Genomic DNA, 17,759 nt, shown 5'->3' with positions numbered 1-17,759 from the left:
TTTTGTAGATCTGTACATTTTTCAAGTACAGGAATTGTGATATACTGTTAAGACGGCAGTAAGGTTTAAAATCACTCGTAAAAAAACTTCAGTTTGAAAAACCATCATAACTGCAAATAAATGTAAGATCAAAACCACTATGCAAAGAACAAAACTGTTTGGTTATGCATTATAAACCCCTCTCTAACGCTACACTGTAAAACTTTGCTGTAATTTCGCAGTAACTTACTGTAGATTTAATGTACAATTTTGTTTTAAGCATAAACTTGCCTAGTTTACATATTTTTCTTTCATAAAACAAGATCTTGGGTCACTTTTCTTGTTATGTAAATGTATCGTAATTTAAGAAGTTCTCAATATTTTTACAGAAAAGAGAAAAACGCTTACGAAGAATGTCATCTTTTGCAGTGTTGCTGTGCTAATGCCAGTCTCTTGCTCATTTTGAATCTCAAAAGTCAAAGTGTTTTAATTTTGATTAAAGTAATTGAAAAAAATACTAATTGGAAAGTATATTAAGTATTAATTAAATCTACAGTAAGTTACTGGCAAACCTGCTGCAAAAACTACAGCAACGTTTTACAGTGAAATTCTTTGGACAGCCAACAAAATGTACTGGTTCAGTACAATACTATCACTATGTGCGTTTAATAAATGAAAACAAGCATACCGCTCTTTGTACAACTGTATTGTTACAAATTAAAGCACAACAAAAGGAACAAAAAGACGCACCAACATAACACCATGACATATGAACCACAATATCACTGCTCAAATTTGATCACACGGAGTAAAACTAAAAGATTTTTAAACAAAAATAAAAAACAAGAATAAGGAAGCAGGCTGAGTGCTTTGCACCATATACATTTTGGCTTTGAAAGTGACAGCATATACTTAATGATGGTAAACAGCTCACACGAAAAGAAAGCCGACATTTATCATGACAGAGATGTCATTCTCTACTGAATAAAGAATGAAATGTGTTTCTTGAGCACCACTGGGCAACTCGGTACTATAAAAAAATGTGTTCCTACATTATATTTCTACAGTAATACGGACATTGTGGAATTTTTTCCTACCAAAATATTTTTCCTACCAAATTACAGCAAGTAAACTACAGTTTGGGATCCAGCAAAGCAAAACATGATTACAAGCAAACATCCGTTTGTCAACACGAGGAATTCCCCACAACACAGTGCTACACAGAGCCAAAAAACATACACAAAGTATACAAGGTGTGTGTCTGCGATTTAGTGGCAGTCACAAGCAGGTGCACAGTAGTGCCATGTGATCACGGAAAACAGAAAGTGTGTGTTTGATAAGTAAATGTCAAATGTGACTTTAACCAGCAGGAAGCCTTGATGATAGCTGATGTTCAAAGTCCCAAAAATCAAACAAGCGGTTAAAGGAACGGTTCACTCAAAATTGAAAATTCTGTCACTTCCACTTTGTCCCACATAAAAAATATGAGCATGTTTGTTTAAAAAGGGTATTAAGCAGAATTTTATATTTGAAAGTAAATGTTTCCTTAAACACCTACTGGAGATTAAGACAAAGAACTACGACTTCTATGCTTCTGCCAGGGTTTTTAAATGCAATCCTGAGTCACCATTAGAAAGGATTTAGATCATTGTGCAACTGTTAATAGAAAGTAGTTGAGATGCTGTAGGTAAACACATTTTCCATCACAAAACGAAATCGAACGCATTGGCACACATCCTTATCACGGGCAGACTATGACAAACATGCCAGTTCAAACTTTGGGAAGGCAGTTCAATAGTCCCCTGTGTTACTGTGATAAGAGCCTTTCCTCTTCTATAGCGCACGCAGCAAGCGTCTCGAAACATTCAAACTCACACTTCACACGTTCACAATTTTCCACACGTTCCCGGTCCAAATGTAATAAAACAGTCTTAAAGGAGGGACAATATCTCCTCTGAAAAGAAGACCAATAACATAAAGAACCCTGCAGAGGTGTCATCCACGTTGGCAACTGCAGCAATCGGATGTTGCCATTTGTCACCAAAACCTGTACTGTCGATGTAAAGCCGGTCCTGTGCTAATTGGTAAAGTGCTGCTAGCTGGACAGGTTCTGCTGAGGGGTTAAAAACCTGGGGAACAGAAGATGGCTCAATATTAAAATGACTGATTGTTTGATAATGAGAGAAAGTGTGTGTTTGTACTCACAGTAAAGAGGCTATAACAGGCTGTTTCGTCCATTAGCGTGAGGCACTTTGGATCTCATCTGTTCCTGCAGGGGGCCAGACTGCAAGAGGAAGTGAGGCAAGCAGGTTATGGCCATAGTAAAGGCGAAGAATTATTAACAAAACATGAAGCATCCTTGAACCGAAATGCATGTCCTCTGTGTGTGGGTCAATGATGTATAAGGATTTCTCACATGCCAATTTTAAAATAAATAAATAATTTATATTGCAGCTATTCAAACATTAAGAATGTGGTGTACTTAATTAAATTAAGTGATTTTAGTGTTTTTCATCTATGAATTGGCCATAGTCTTAAATTAATTCATTATGCTTGACTTTTTTTTTTACAAAGCATTTTTACAAAGCATTTACATTTTTGTTCTATAATTTTGTCCTGAATTAACAAAATTAACAAACTTAATTTTATTGAAAATCACACATAACTGATATATTTCTGGCACAAAAATTAAATACATTTTATTTTTTAATTAATTTAATAATGGTTGCATACCGTCGCACCACATAATAAATGGTCATTATGCATCATTGACCCATGTACAGAAAACAATAAAAGTCCATAGGATATTTTCAACAGTGGGATTCTTTTCATGATAATTTAGAACACTGTACAACAATTTTTTATTAACATAGTATGAAAGTATGAAAAACCCTTTGGAAAAATTACTAAAAACTGTAAATATTTAAACAGTAAATTGTCAACGTGTTATTAAAAAGTAGTATTTGTTTGCCTTTATGTGTTACCTTAATTCGTAGTGCTAAAGTTGGAGTGAAAATATGCATATTGTCATAAAATAAAATTGTCACATAGCAAAAATAAAAAAGGTATTAACAGATAAAAATGTCTTATAATAAAAACAGTTTCTCATTTTGGAGACCTGTGCATTAATGCGATTTTTCAAAGTAATACAGCACATCCACATTATAGTATTTGTCAACTGAATTAAATTACAGAAATGCGGTGGACTTTTCATAAAAAACACTAACTGGAAGTCAATAAAAAAGAACAAGTAATTCAGACATCATGCAAAGGTGGAAAAACAACGTCCATCATGCAAGAACAAGCCTGTTTCACAAACAGAGCTCTTCACTTCGACACACCCGCTGTTACATCATACGTCGCAAAAAACACTGAATCACACCCCACAGCAGAAAGAGGAAGCTCGTCTTCACCGGGACATTATAAACACACTTCCCAGCACAACACAAAAGAACAAAACCACATGGGAAAAGCCAGCAGGTCAATCGCTCGAGTTAAACGCTCGGCCCGTCCCAGCTCACATGGACTCTGAAAGACCGATAAATCCTGCGTATCACTGGACGTTTCAGCTATCACTGTACAGGTCCAGCCTGGACTTGAATAAAACTACTAATAGCACCATTCAACAACACTAGAGAAGAAATGAGCATTTACTTCCCACACAATCCGATTGAAAATTAAATACTTCAAAAAGCACACTTTCACAAAGCTACAGACTACTCAGTCAATTATAAAAGTTTGACTTTAAATGACCGCTGCAAAGACCTTAACAAACATTTCCTCATTTAAAAAGCTCAATTCTCCCTCTCTCTCCAACGGGATACCCGCCAACATTCCTCTGAGCAAGTTGCAGTCTGCTTGATTCTGCCCAGGTATTCAATCTCTCTGTGAGCTGCAGGATTAGCTAACTCCTCACCTGTTTTATGACAACAGTCCAATGAGCACAAACTAAAGATAATACAAGCCACACATCTATCGATCTATCTATCTACAAGGCCATTCTACTTCTATTATAAATTCTGATGGGTGTATTAGATTATACGTTAACTATTGTTTAAAAAAATATTATTTACAAAAATATTGAAATTAGGGTTGTCAAGCGATTAATCGTGATTAATCGCATCCAGAATAAAAGTTTGTGTTTACATAATATATGCTGGTGTTCTGTGCATATTAATTTTGTATTTATAAACACATACACATAAATGCATATATTTAATAAAAATATAAAATAACTATTAATAAACCTTTATTTACAATTTCAATTATTGGTAAATATAAATTAATACATTTAAAATGTATAGACAAGTATGTGTATGTTTTGTCTTTATAAATACAAAATTAATATGTACAGTACACAGATATATATTATGTAAACACAAACCTTTATTCTGGATGCGATTAATCGTTTGACAGCCCTAATTGAAATCAATCAACATGATTTCTATAGCACATTTATAAAAGACAAGTTGACCTTACACACATACAATAAGATTCAATGCTCATCAACTAAAAAAGGCTTGGCAGATGACCACTGCATCAGGGAAACTCCCACATACATAAGCAGTTAAACCAGTGACAACATGCCATGTTCACTTTCAGACGCCTGGCAGGTGCACTGAATACGAGACTGTCTGTGTATAAAATGAAAGAGAAATATGTCAAAAGAGAAATGATGGGGATTTTAAATGGGGGCGATATGTACTTCTACAAAAATTCCAGCAACACTCTTTGGATTTACTGTAAATGTGTTGCCTGGGGCCACAGATATCTGAAGATCCATAGATAGAATCCTTGTCAGAAGAGAAGCATTCATTCTGTTACATTCACAAGTCCCACTGTACCAAAGCAATGAAGTACATCTTACCGGCTGCATGCCATCTGCCATTTCACCAGAGCCTATGTGTGTCAGATGGACGAAGTTTGTGGGCTCTCCGATCATGCTACGGTCGATTCTCCTCCGTTTCTTTTTCTGTAAAGACAGAAATTTAGATTAAAGAGAATCAAGTATTAAGATCTAATGCACTGGGTTGGTGACTCGGCATGAATTAAAACCCTTTAAAGTCTCTGTTAAGGCATTGCCAAAAAAGGCAATCGCAAAAAAGCCAATGTCAGTAACGCCTACAGATAATGTAGCTTTCTTAAACATAAGTGTAGTATAACAGAATACAAGAACGGCTGTTTAAGTGATATTTCAATGACATTAATTATTTGATTAATATCACATTAGCAATAAACCTGGCAGCAATTGTGCCATAATAAACTAAAAAAAAAAGTAATAATAATAATAATAAACGTAGGTTGGTCCAGCTAACGTGCATGGCAAGGTTTGGTTCAGGGCTTAAACACCAAGCCCGTGTTCACACTTGACTTCTTTTATGAAGCTGCTAGCGTCTGTTTTACATTATAATTCTATGGAGTAAACAGTGTTTTCAAAAAAGTCCTGGGCCTGTATTCATGAAAAATCTTAGCGCAAAGTGTTGCTCCTAGTGACAAAATTCTAAGAAAATTCTTAGAAATGTGGGCGTTTCCCCTTAAAATTACAAAAAAGATCAAGAAATAAGTAATTCATAAAGCATCTTAATTCCTTAAAAGAGCTCTTAAGGTCCAACATTTTAGGAGTAGCGAGGACGACTTTTAAGAGACTTAAGAGTTTCTTTAGCAGCAGAGAAAATGGACGAAACACGAAATGTGATGCAAATTGCAATGCATAACAATTTCCATTGTTCCAAGTTTTTAAGCTAAATTAAGAGCTTTCTTGGAGGATTCTTAGAAGCTTTAAGAATACGGGCCCAGAGCGCTTTTTTAAACGCCAGCGTCTTTCTGCAGCTCAGAGCGTCTTTTGAGGTTAAATGTTAAACTTTTCTGAAGAAAAAAAATGCCCCAAGTCAAGCACCTTTTTCACAGCTAACCAATGACAGAGACCTGTCGTTTCCATAACACGCGAGGAACGTGATTGGTCGAGAAGGCTCAAGCTCGAAAAAGTAAAATGCCTGTTGGAGCATAGTTTTGTATAAATGTAAGTTTAATTTTCACTTTCAATAACTTCTGATTGCATTTCTAGCGAGAAATTAGTATTGTAGTTTTTAAATATTTGATTGGTTACTGCAAAGACGCTCTCTGTTTAGACTTCCGTTACGCTACCTATGAAGCCTGTCTCTCTAAGCTGCCTTCGTGCACAAATACTATCTTTGAACATTGCTGGCTAATATTTGCCACAACGCTGCAAGCGTTTTTTTTAACTAAAAAAGCGCCATTGTCAACTTTTTCTTTTCAAAAAAGAAGTCAAGTGTGAACACGGCCTAATAAGTGATAAAGAATTTTTTACTACATGGACCAAGTAAATAGTTGCTTTTTGATGGTTATTTCTCTTGTACAATTGCAAGCCTTTGGCCGCTAACAATATTCTATTTGTGGTATTTGACAAATAGACCTTAAGATTTTAAAAACAAATTGTTAAATTGTATTTTTTCTATTAGTAATATATAATAAAAACAGCATAAGAGATTTATCTTTATTATTAGTTTTTTTTCAAATTTTTTGCTGTCACATATGACTGGTTTATTTGTCAGCTACCCATGTGTACTTTTCAGAAACGAATAATAAACTGGTCATTGATTTTACAGATGGATCCATTATCCATTAAACACGTCCATGTACACAGATACTTGCACTAGTGTGTTATCCAACTGGCTCAAACATTTCTCCTTCCTTTCCCACAATTCCACTGTGTGTTAGAGTTAGTGAGTCATATAAACGAAGCAGGTCTAAAAAAAAGCTTCAACATCAGAACATCAACAACCAGAATAATTATTTGATGAGATCATGTGCCATAAGAGGGGAGTTGGCATACTTGCTATTACTTGCCTTCCCAGAGTAACTAAAGCACACTCAGCACAGCATACTTCACGAGTCTTCATTTATCTATACATCAAATAATCATCAACACCGAGCTGACATTTTCCATTTTACAGCTGCATCTCCACCTCTGAAATGTCTCTTATATAACCTCAAACATCCTTCAAAGGAGTTTACTTTCGTAATCTTTGTATACGCAAAGGCCCGTATCACAGAAATACACAGTACAAGTTCTTATCACAGACTGTGATGTAAGGTGACAGCTAATCTAAACGCACCCATTATATCTGAAATGGTTTGAGAAAACAGCTTGTGCTGGGAAGCACCATTTGTTCACGTTACAGATGCCCACTGTCGTCTGACATCACCCCCCACCCAACAACAGAACAAACAAGAACCTAAAAATAAAAAGAGGAAGGAGGGAGGAAAAGAATGAGAACTCCCATTTCAGAGGAGCCAGCTTCCCTTTAGAACCCCCTGTCATTGTTACAGGAGAGACTGTGCTAAACCTGGGCTCATTGGCTCAGAACCACAAACCAGATAGCAACAAACCTGCTCGCAAGCCTCCGGCGAGCCAATGGTCAAATATGCAAAACAAGTCTGGTAATATAACACGGCTCTTTTTATTTAGAGAAATATTAAAGGAACAGTACATCCAAAAATGAAAATTATATTATTCTCATCCTCATTTTGGTTTAGACCTGTATGACCTTGTCAAACAGCTGTCAATGAAAAAGCAGAGAAAAATTATGCTAAATATTAAAGGGTCTACAGCCCTAAAGTTGTAAACCCCTGCTTAAAAAACAAACCAGGTACGTTAGCAATAAGAATAATTTATGCAAGAACTGTGCATGTCTTAAAGTGATAGTTCACCCCGAAATGAAAATTCTGTCATCATTTACTCACCCTCTTGTCATTATAAACCTGTATGACTTTCTTCCTTCCGCAGAATACAAAAGAAGATATTTTGAAGAATGTCGTCAACTGGCCCCCATTCACTTGCATTGGTTTTGAGTCCATACAATAGAAGTGAACGGGAGGCCAGTGCTGTTCAACAACCAACTTTCTTCAAAATATCTTCTGTTGTGTTCTGCGTAAGAAGGAAAGTCATAAAGGTTTGAAATGACAAGAGGGTGAGTCAATTTTTGGGTCACCTATCACTTTAATTCAAATGTGCTTTACTAGCTACAAAAATGGTCTGGATCTACAAACAAACTACATTTTTTAAGACCGCTGCTTCTGGAAATTTACCCATGCAGCGTTCCATGACAAAGTATCCTTTGTTCATCTGCATTTCGCGTCTGGCTTTACTCTCCAAAACACATTTGCAGTACTGGCAAACCCCTGAGAGTATCTGGGTCACATCAGCTGAATAGCTTCTTTTCAGTCTAAAGGTCTTTGCACATACAGTCCGAAATTTTCGTGTGCGTTTTTTCGTATTCGGCACTCGCTTGTACAGTGTCTCTGAATTGTCAAAATGCTTGCTAGGGATGCGAAAAACACAGAATCGAACCCAGTCCCAATTTTCTTATGACGGATGAAAATATCGGAGGCAGTGTGTAAATGCGATTGACACAACGAGAGATCCTATTTATTTTTTAACGTGCAGAAATTTCGGACTCAATGTGCAACGGCCTTAAGACTGAAGAACCTGCGTGAGTCACTTTCACGTGATCCCCGAACACTAGATTCCCACAAGGGCCAAATGACTGAGACGTGGGGTAATTGATTAAATTAGTCCAGATGTTGACCTGCGATTCATGCCGGTTCTTGAAAACAGACCATTAGTGGGCAAAAACAGTCCAAATTTTGTGAAATGTGATTGAGAAATAAAAAACTGGAAATGGTTGAGATAAATGTAAGAGACACTAACCGGAGGAGGTTTGGCTACCACACAGCAGCCAATCTTATGCCAGAAGGCACTCATCTCCGGCGTGCACCGGTTCGATTCTCTCCTCTCTCTCGCCACCCTGCAGGCCGTTTTGACACGAGATGGAAGGAAAAATCAAATCCTCAAATCTCAATGAAATAAAACTGAGGTTCGTCCAAAACCCTTCCTCTTGTTCGATTCTCAGCTTGTGTCTTTTCCTTTATCAAACACAAGACCCCTTATTCCCAGAGTTATTCCTGGTTTTTAGTTGCTTCCGTTTATGTGAGGTTGTGCTGTTTCAGTAGAATCTGTTTAATGAAAGGGAAAAGAAAGATTTTAATTAAGCAAATATCATTAATACATCAAATAAAAAAATGTATTCATAGTAACAGACCAAATATATATATATATATATATATATATAATAATATATAGCGCTCACATTACAAATAGAGAGCTTTCTGCTGTTTTCAAGGTAGTATTTGCATTTTTGAGATGTTGCCAAACTGTTGTAAAGCATCTTTTTAAAGAACATGAAACTGTTCAGAGCCATTTGTGAAACCACAGCCGCTATCTCTCCAGTCTCTTGAGTTATATCGTGAGAAACAGTTCATTGTACCCCAGTAACAATGACATTAAACACTTGGTGGTTTATAATCTCTACAAACAAGCAAACCGCGTGAAATGTAAACAAACAGCTCGAGGAAGCAGAGAAAAAACAACGTTGTAAAGGTCTCAGAAATTAATTTTTAACCACCAACCAGTTTAACCTTGCAGCCCAGTAGCACGTTAATTAAATTGTCAAAAAGTCATGCGGCTAAAGTTAATTATGTAGTTCACTGTTTCACAAGCGCTCAAACTAAAGTCGCGTATCTTACGTCTTCTTCTCAAGCACACAGGCGGTTTGTTTTTTATTCAAACCAAACTGGAGTCGATCGGTACCAGCCATATTAGCGGCTCCGAAGAATTGATCAAAGTTCATCCAACGCTGAAAGCGTTCGTACAAATTAAAATACAATGTGACTTTTGTAAGAACGAGGAATACCGTACCTTATTGTAAATCTGAATTCAAATGTTAACGCTGGAGTGAATGGTCTCTTGTGTGGATGGAGAGTGGAAATACTGTGTTTCCAAGATCTCTGAGGTGTGGTTAAAGTTTTCCCCCTTAATATAAGGAAATACTGAAAACTCTCCAAACCAGAGGCCATTAGCGCCACCGACGGGCAGTATATGTCATTTACCACATACACGTTAAATTTATTTCACATGAAAAAAGAGGATAAACTAACAAACAAACAAATGATACAAGTGAAATCAGATTTTTCTTTCAGATTCATTAGTTTCGATTTTTACTTTCAACTCTCCTATGTTTATATTGTCCAGCGGCCAAGATGTAAAATCACTGACAAATATATACATATTTTTGCGACCACACGTTCCTATTTATGTAAAATGATAGCATACAAAAGTTTTAATATTGAAAAAGAAGACAACCGCACAAAGTTGAGAGAACTTTTCACTGAATGAATGTGGTCTCGTTCTGATTTGTTTGGGTATGCCGTAGGGGGCGCTCTAGATCCAGCAACTTCCAACACCACCGAAGAAGAACAATTAAATATTCTTACTTCCGGTACCGTTCGTGCGCCATCTTTGACGGCTCTGTTATTTTTGTTTTCACAAAGTATAGAAAAGTATGATAGAACACTAAATCCCGTTAAATAACACAAACATACATTTAGTTTTTGCATTTTAACAGTATTATACTGTAGAAGTCGTTGGGAAAACATTTTACTGAGGTAAGAAGCAGAAGTTTTGTTATATTCTGTTTATTAGCAACTGACTGCAGGAGTTTGATGAATTGTTTTTAAAGGATATTTTTATTACATATGTAATTACGCACATACACGTTGTGTTGACGATACCGTGGCGTGAACGATAACATTACAACGTAAAAAGTTATTTTATAACTTAACAACTTCTTGAGCTTAACATAAAACTTAATAAAGACAGTAAATTTATACTTTCAGCCGCTTCATTTTAACATCGATTATTGTTAACGTGACAGCGAAACATTCTGTAGTTTAATATTTCTGAAAATAAACTTAAAGCTCGTAGCAGACAGCCAACAAAAGTTAGTTTTAATAATCATGAATTTGTTGTTTCGATGGTCAGCATAAGATCAACCTCCACCGGAACTTGCTTTGATTATAAAATCATGACTATTTCCCGTCCTGTCACTAATGATGAATTATATCATATAGTATTGTACACATCCGGTTCCTGGTGCTTACAGTAATCTGCCATCTGTGTAGTTGGGTATTAATCAAACTAAACACACATATTGTCATATTATACAATATACTGTTTTTATATGTGAAAATGCATCTCTTTAATGTTACATTATTATAGTACAGGAAAGTACCTTGTTAGAAATCTCATAATTCCAGGTTCTACCCTTGTTTTAGATGTCGCTTGTGGATTTGGGAAAGCGTTTGTTGGAGGCAGCGCGTAAAGGCGAGGATGATGAAGTGAGGTCTCTTATGGCCAATGGAGCACCTTTTACCACAGACTGGGTGAGGGTTACTTATTCCATTCAAGCATACTAAAATCGTCTCTGTTCGTGGGCAGTCATGGCCTAATGGTTGGACTTGTAACCCAAACGTTGCCGGTTCGAGCCTCAGTACCAGCAGGGATTGTAGGTGGGGGGAGTGAATGATCAGCACCCTCCTCCACCTTCAATACCACGGCTGACCCTTGAGCAAGGCACCGTTCCCCCCAACTGCTCCCCGGGCGCCGCAGCAATGGCTGCTCACTGCTCTGGGTGTGTGTTGTTCACGGTGTGTGTGGGCACTTGGATGGGTTAAACATCACATCACATCTGTTCATATGTTTTAGCTGGGGACCTCACCACTTCATTTAGCAGCACAATACGGCCACTACTCTACAGCTGAAGTGCTCCTCCGTGCCGGGGTGAGTAGAGATGCTCGCACTAAGGTCGATCGGACCCCTCTTCACATGGCTTCTTCAGAGGGCTATACAAGCATTGTTGAATTATTGGTCAAGGTAAGAACACATGATGTTGATATAGTATTGGAATGCCTTGGCTATAATTAGTTGATGTCAGTAATATTTGTTATAATCTGACATATTTATTATATATTTGGTTCTGATCATAACTTGGACAGAGTGGAGCAGACATCAACGCCAAGGACATGTTGAAAATGACTGCCTTGCACTGGGCGACAGAACACGGTCACAGAGGGGTCGTAGAGCTGCTGATCAAATATGGTTCCGATACTCACTCCCTCAGCAAGTTTGATAAGACGCCATTCAACATTGCAGTGGACAGAGGAAACACTGAGCTTATGTTGTTATTACAGGTAAAGCAATATTTGACTTATGGAGCTTTGCTCCAATCTTAATAAAACACACCTGAACAGTCTTGTTTGACCTTATGCCCTATTTTTGAGTAAATCTTTTAACTATGAGTAAAGTACTAAAACCTGTTTCATCGCTCATGCATGTGCTATGTTGAAAGCTGATCAGAACATTAGACCAGAGTTACTTATAACGCAGTCATGTTGTTCTTAACTTGGTCTGCCATTTTTTGTATTTCTTGTATCATTATATTCTAGGATGGAATGCAGAACCAGGTGAACATGAATCCAGAAAGAACTATCTTAGGTAGTTCTCCAGCCACTGCCAGTCCTCAGTTCATCATCTCATCACCAGGAGGGGTCAATCTCTCTGATATTGTTCTCACCAATGCTAAAACAAACACAGGTTGGATTTGCACAGATTATAGACATTTGCCTACATGAACAACAGGCTTTAATTCCCTTAAACTAGTTTTGTGGTCCTTTTTTGTTTCTTGACAAGTTAAAAGAGAGTTAAGACTGATGTCATTGACACTAAATGCCTGGCCATAACTGTGTTTGAGTAAGTGGGATTTATTTTTCGTGAGTCAATTCAAATGGTCAGTTTCAATGAGTTGATTCTAAACTCTAAGGGGTGGTGTCTCAGACAGGGATTAGCCTAAATCAGGACTAAGGCCATAGTTTAATCTGGAAATTTAAGTAGTTTTTACCAAACATGCCTTACTAAAAACAATACTTGTGTGCATTTTGAGACAACAAAAGCAGTGATGTATTTTAAGATATGGCAGTGCAAGTTGTTTTCGGTTTGGACAGCTCTAGCTCTATCTTAGTCTAGGACTAGTCTAATCCCTGTCCGGGAAACCGCCCCTAAATTATTTTGCATCATCATTAAAAAATGTTAATGCATAGAATTTCAAATATTGTTAGATAATGTGTAAATTGTTCTTTTTCCGTTCCTTTAGGAGCTGGAGAGAGTGTGATAGCTGCAGACTCCGTGGACTCGGCGATCCAGCACCTTGTAGGAGAAGATGGCCAGAGAGTGATTACCATAGTAACAGACCAACATGGCAGTCTGGGACAAAAATTCTTTGTCACAATGCAAGGACAACAGAGTGAGTAGACTGCTGTGTTGTTCATTCCATAATGCCTTCAAGGCTTTGATTCCGTAATTTGGGTTCGTAATTCTGGATATATTTAGTGGTTGCGGTACCCGCTGGCCAGATTTCTGAAGAAATTGTAACGGAGGACACCAAACCACTTTCATCACGTAAGAGGAAGTTTGAATCAACAGTCAACCACACAGATTCCAGACATAAGGTTCGACCAATAGAAAACATCAGATTTCTATTTCATAAAATTAATGTCAATATAAAGACTAACTGTTTGTGGTTTCGTGTAGGAGCTTACTGAGAAAGACAGCCGGGAACGATTGGAGCAGCAGCTAAAAGAAGCCAACAGAAAAGCCCAGGAGTATCGGCAACAGTTACTAAGGAAGGAGCAGGAAGCAGAACAGTACCGGCTTAAACTTGAGGCCATTACCATACGACAAACCAATGGCACCTGCACAGAGCCCCAAGAGGAAGTGGTCCTTCAGGAAGAGGAAGAGGAGGAGGAGGAGGTGGTTGGTGGAGAGGAAGTTGTCATGTTCTCAGAAGGGGCCATCATTATTAAGGAGGAGGCCCTTGACTCTACAGAAGGAGAGACATTGACATTAGTAGATGCAGCAGATATTACAGCCACCTCTGAGGTCACACCGTAGCAGTAAATCCAAAGACTGAAACACTCAGGAATTGCATAAACTTAACTAGTCTGTGTACCTGGAGTGCCATGTTGTATTTATTTATTGTAAATCATAACCATTTGTTTTTTATCCATTTTTTTTACTTATTTTAAGGAACAGTTGGGATGAACCTCTGCAATGATTTCCATTTAGGTGGCCACAGCATCAAAGCTGAACCATTCAGATTGATAGGAATAGAATAGGGAGTGCTTTTTAACACAAGTGGTTATGTTGGTTCAAGTGAAAATGCTCAAGCCACATTATTAATCTAATTCTTTTGTAAAGTACACAATGTGACTGCTTCATATTGCTTCACAATTTACTTATTTAACAGCGAATGGAAAACAATGGATTTGAATGGCACAATACCAAGCATTTTGCAAAGTTAAGGCGGTTGTTAGCTTTGAACAGTAGTTGAAGTTGGCTAGTTTGTAATGAATAATAAGTAGCTGTGTATGTACTTAGTAAAAACTCTCTATTGGGATTTTTTAGTGGTTGCTAAGACTGTTACTCCCTTCTGATGAATGTTTTGCTTGTTTTTATCTTGCATTGTTTCCTTTGTTTTGTTAGATACACTAATTCACAGTTGTATTGCTTCAAAGAATACGCAGCATTTCCTTGCATGTGTTTCATAGCTTGGCTATGTGTCTGTTTTGACGTCATCTGATATATTGTAAAATGCTGCTCTGTTTCCAGATGTTAGCAGCTTTTACAGTTGATCTTGCAGTGAAGTTATATCATCAGTTGTGTTGAAAAACATCATTTGTTGCATGACAACGAAATGTTTTAAAATGTGAATGAATATGAATATTGTTTTAACCTTTATTAGGCGTTTTTCTTTTCACAGACGTTAGCAGTATTTTTGATTGGATTTCCAGGTACACAGCTGATGATTAACATTCCTTTAAATTAATTTTAAGGGCTTTATTTGTAGCTCAAATTATACTTTGTACATATGCAAATATTTCCATCTAAACCCATGGATATTATGTATTTATTTAATGGGTGCTTGGGGATTTGTTTGGACAAGACAATGTTTTTTCTTCTACTTTTTGTTTACTGATATTTTCAGTTGTATATGGTGATATCTGAAGTGGTTTGTAATTCAAAATGATGACAAGCATTAAGATTTGGTTTTTAGTTTCAAATCTAAGGCAAATGATGTTTAACTTTTCAAATTGTTTTTGGAAAGTTTGATGGGCTGAATAATCAATCACATTGAAAATGTTTTTTTTTTAGTGTGATAGATGGAAATGCTTAGAGCTCGACAAACATTCAGGCAGACGAACACATAATGCATAACAGACGCCAACAGTTTGTCGCTAGGGTTTGTTTGTATATTTTACATGTATATCATTGCAATGAAACACTATTGGGTGTTAATTTTGATATTTACTAGTTTTTATAGGGAAAAATGAATAAAGTAATAAACACTCGACTCGTTAACAGAAACGGATTTTACTCACATTTTTCTTGCGTTCTCATGACAGGCTTCACTGAAACGATTTTTGAGAATGTCCTCATGCGGCATCCGTATTCACGTTGCACGCATACGCGCTCGAAACAACAAGGAATTTTTCTGCTTTTATTTACACATTTTTAAATACTACATTATTTCTAGAGAGTTTAGGTTAATATTGTAAAACATTAAAACAGATTTAAAGCCCGTCTGATTTCGGCTACGTTGTCAATTAAGTTAACGTTAGCCGTTGTTGTTTAGCAATATTGTTTAGTATTGGTGGCGCATGCACAATTTATTATTTCCGTTACAAATACATTTGTTAATTTTATCGACAGCATGATAAATGCTAAGGAAGATTCGGTTTAGTCTTCGAATTAGACAATTTTGTCCAGTTTTAAACACTCCGACATGTTTCCAGAGTTAAACAGTATTCTCAGTTCCAGCCCAGACAGTTTCAGAACAGTAAGTATTTTATTTCACATCTTTAACGTGTTTGAAGTAACTTATGTCATACAGTCTACCTAAAGTTTTTGTTTGCACGTGTAGGGTGACTTCATCGTGCTGTCTGACAGACAAGCCGATGCTTCATTTCTCATTCATCACTATCTGTCTTTCTACCTACGTGGTAAGTGACCTATTATGTAGTAAAGTTTTTGATTGTATATATACAACTCAAGATTAAATAGATTTGCGAGTTATACTTGTATCCTTTCAGCTGGTTGTAAGGTGTGCTTTCTGGGTCTCGTGCAATCTTTCAGCCACTACAGTGCTGTCAGTCAGAGGCTGGTAAGTCCTGTTAAATACTCAATTTGTCAACATAATTTAACGAAAGAAACCGTGAACAAAACTTTTGTTGTGTTTATTATTTTAGATAACTTCTAAATATACGAATACATTATTATTGCACATTAACATTGGTTAAAATTAATTTATAATAAAGAATAGTATATTTATAAATTAACATTAGCCTAGCTCATGAAACCTAATGCATTAAGTGGTGTTGGCTAATTTAACTGTTTTAATAAGCGTTATAGATATTTTTGCAGAAATTGTATGAATTATCACTTGTTTTCTACAGGGTGTGAGTCTGACCCAGGCGAGGGAGAAAGGGCAGCTAGTATTTCTTGAAGGATTAAAGGACTCCATTGGAGTTATATCACAAGAGGAAAGCAGCCAGAGCAAACTACCTTTGAGTTATCTCAGGCATGTATAGCACATACTCTTTTTCTTACCAATAAATGAGATTTCGTAGGAAAAGATTTGTCTTGCCATAGCTTTTGTTTATCTATCTAGGTCCCCAGGTGCTGGACTGGAATGTCTTTTCAAATTTGTGGAAAGTTCTGTGCGTCAGAATGGAGAAAATGAAGATGGTGAAAAATGGGGTCCTCCGGTATTACTCATAGATGATCTAAGTGTACTCCTTAGCTTAGGTGTCAGTGCTGGAGCAATACTAGACTTCACCCTCTACTGCCAAGCCACCATCTGTTCTGAGTTACAGGCGAGTCTCGATGTTTTTGAATCAGTGCATGTGTGAAAAAAACAGTACAGGTCCTGAATCCTAAAAATAAATAGATAAATTAATATTTCAGCCTTACAACGTTTGTCAGGCATCAGATGGGTAACTAGAGCAATATGTTCTCTTTATTCTTATTCTACATTAAGATGAATTAACTCTTAACTGTTTGTGTTCAGGGAAATATAGTGATTCTGGTGAGACGCGAGGAGGAGGATGTAGATGATGAAGGTTCAAACCTGCTTCAGAAGGGAGTAATTCATCAGTGCAGCTTGGCACTACATGTAGAGGGGCTGCCCACAGGCTACTGCAGGGACATACATGGACAGGTGTGCTATCATGTTAAAAGTCCCTCATACTCTATAATCAGTTGCTCTAAATTGATTTAAGGTTTTTATGGTCTTTTTAGATGGAGGTGTGGTGGAGATCGAGAGAATTTGCCATGTACAATCAAAGAAAAATGTTTCATTATAAAGTCCACGATAAAGGAGCATCATTTTTTGCCCGAGGCACTTCTAGTGCTGTTCTCTAACAATTTTCAAATAAAAGTCTTCTCTTCTAATTTTACACTGAAACAATGTCATTATTTAGTTTGCTGTCCATAAATGCATATGTTAAACATCTTGCTGTTGTTTTTATTATCGTCGGAGTTCATTTTCATTGCTATGCTGTTTCATGTTAACAGGATATTATTATTAAAATCTGGAAAAAGATCACTAAATATCACTAAATCTAAGTCTAAATATTACTAAAAGTCTAAATCTGATACAAACAGATAAAAATATAATTTATAAAATATAAGATATAATTTTTGTGGTTTGTAAATATAGTAGTCCTTGTCCTGGAGAAACAGGATAATCTACCCAAATTTCCCCAACTACAACAACAATTTTGTATTTTGTTGTCATATACTTGGCATA

General features: G+C 36.7%; 3 protein-coding genes across 3 annotated transcripts; 2 read left to right on the top strand and 1 right to left on the bottom strand.

Annotated features, from left to right (window-relative positions):
- Window positions 1-626: 626 nt before the first annotated feature.
- On the bottom strand, window positions 627-9,871 carry cdc42se1 (CDC42 small effector 1). Its single transcript, XM_057341153.1, has 5 exons — window positions 9,758-9,871; window positions 8,711-9,015; window positions 4,847-4,951; window positions 2,185-2,263; window positions 627-2,108 (listed from the first exon to the last, which is right to left on the bottom strand). Exons 2-4 carry the CDS (start codon window positions 8,762-8,764, stop codon window positions 2,195-2,197), a joined length of 228 nt encoding a protein of 75 aa, XP_057197136.1. The 5' UTR covers window positions 8,765-9,015; window positions 9,758-9,871; the 3' UTR covers window positions 627-2,108; window positions 2,185-2,194.
- A 472-nt stretch (window positions 9,872-10,343) lies between these two features.
- Window positions 10,344-15,311, top strand: gabpb2b (GA binding protein transcription factor subunit beta 2b). The gene is made up of 8 exons (XM_057340788.1): window positions 10,344-10,503; window positions 11,173-11,280; window positions 11,603-11,770; window positions 11,893-12,087; window positions 12,343-12,490; window positions 13,047-13,196; window positions 13,283-13,401; window positions 13,484-15,311. The coding sequence occupies exons 2-8, from the start codon at window positions 11,173-11,175 to the stop codon at window positions 13,841-13,843; spliced, it is 1,248 nt and encodes a 415-aa protein (XP_057196771.1). The 5' UTR covers window positions 10,344-10,503; the 3' UTR covers window positions 13,844-15,311.
- Window positions 15,312-15,411: 100 nt separating this feature from the next.
- Window positions 15,412-17,475, top strand: elp6 (elongator acetyltransferase complex subunit 6). The gene is made up of 7 exons (XM_057340789.1): window positions 15,412-15,788; window positions 15,873-15,951; window positions 16,042-16,112; window positions 16,405-16,529; window positions 16,620-16,824; window positions 17,019-17,168; window positions 17,249-17,475. Exons 1-7 carry the CDS (start codon window positions 15,735-15,737, stop codon window positions 17,369-17,371), a joined length of 807 nt encoding a protein of 268 aa, XP_057196772.1. The 5' UTR covers window positions 15,412-15,734; the 3' UTR covers window positions 17,372-17,475.
- The last annotated feature ends 284 nt before the right edge of the window (window positions 17,476-17,759 follow it).

The sequence above is a fragment of the Triplophysa rosa genome, linkage group LG8 (assembly GCF_024868665.1).
Source record: "Triplophysa rosa linkage group LG8, Trosa_1v2, whole genome shotgun sequence".
NCBI lineage: Eukaryota > Metazoa > Chordata > Actinopteri > Cypriniformes > Nemacheilidae > Triplophysa > Triplophysa rosa.
Note: the sequence above shows the minus strand (reverse complement) of the source record. Positions and strands in the feature narration are given on the sequence as shown.

Excerpts from the sequence above, each read along its gene's own strand:
- cdc42se1 (XM_057341153.1), bottom strand. The coding sequence starts at position 8,764 with ATGAGTGCCTTCTGGCATAAGATTGGCTGCTGTGTGGTAGCCAAACCT. Across the intron at positions 4,952-8,710 it reads TGGTAGCCAAACCTCCTCCG|AAAAAGAAACGGAGGAGAAT; the intron begins GTTAGTGTCTCT and ends CTGTCTTTACAG. Across the intron at positions 2,264-4,846 it reads TGGCAGATGGCATGCAGCCG|TCTGGCCCCCTGCAGGAACA; the intron begins GTAAGATGTACT and ends TTCCTCTTGCAG.
- gabpb2b (XM_057340788.1), top strand. The coding sequence starts at position 11,173 with ATGTCGCTTGTGGATTTGGGAAAGCGTTTGTTGGAGGCAGCGCGTAAA. Across the intron at positions 11,771-11,892 it reads TTGTTGAATTATTGGTCAAG|AGTGGAGCAGACATCAACGC; the intron begins GTAAGAACACAT and ends TAACTTGGACAG. Across the intron at positions 13,197-13,282 it reads CACAATGCAAGGACAACAGA|TGGTTGCGGTACCCGCTGGC; the intron begins GTGAGTAGACTG and ends GGATATATTTAG.
- elp6 (XM_057340789.1), top strand. The coding sequence starts at position 15,735 with ATGTTTCCAGAGTTAAACAGTATTCTCAGTTCCAGCCCAGACAGTTTC. Across the intron at positions 15,952-16,041 it reads TCTGTCTTTCTACCTACGTG|CTGGTTGTAAGGTGTGCTTT; the intron begins GTAAGTGACCTA and ends GTATCCTTTCAG. Across the intron at positions 16,825-17,018 it reads CCATCTGTTCTGAGTTACAG|GGAAATATAGTGATTCTGGT; the intron begins GCGAGTCTCGAT and ends GTTTGTGTTCAG.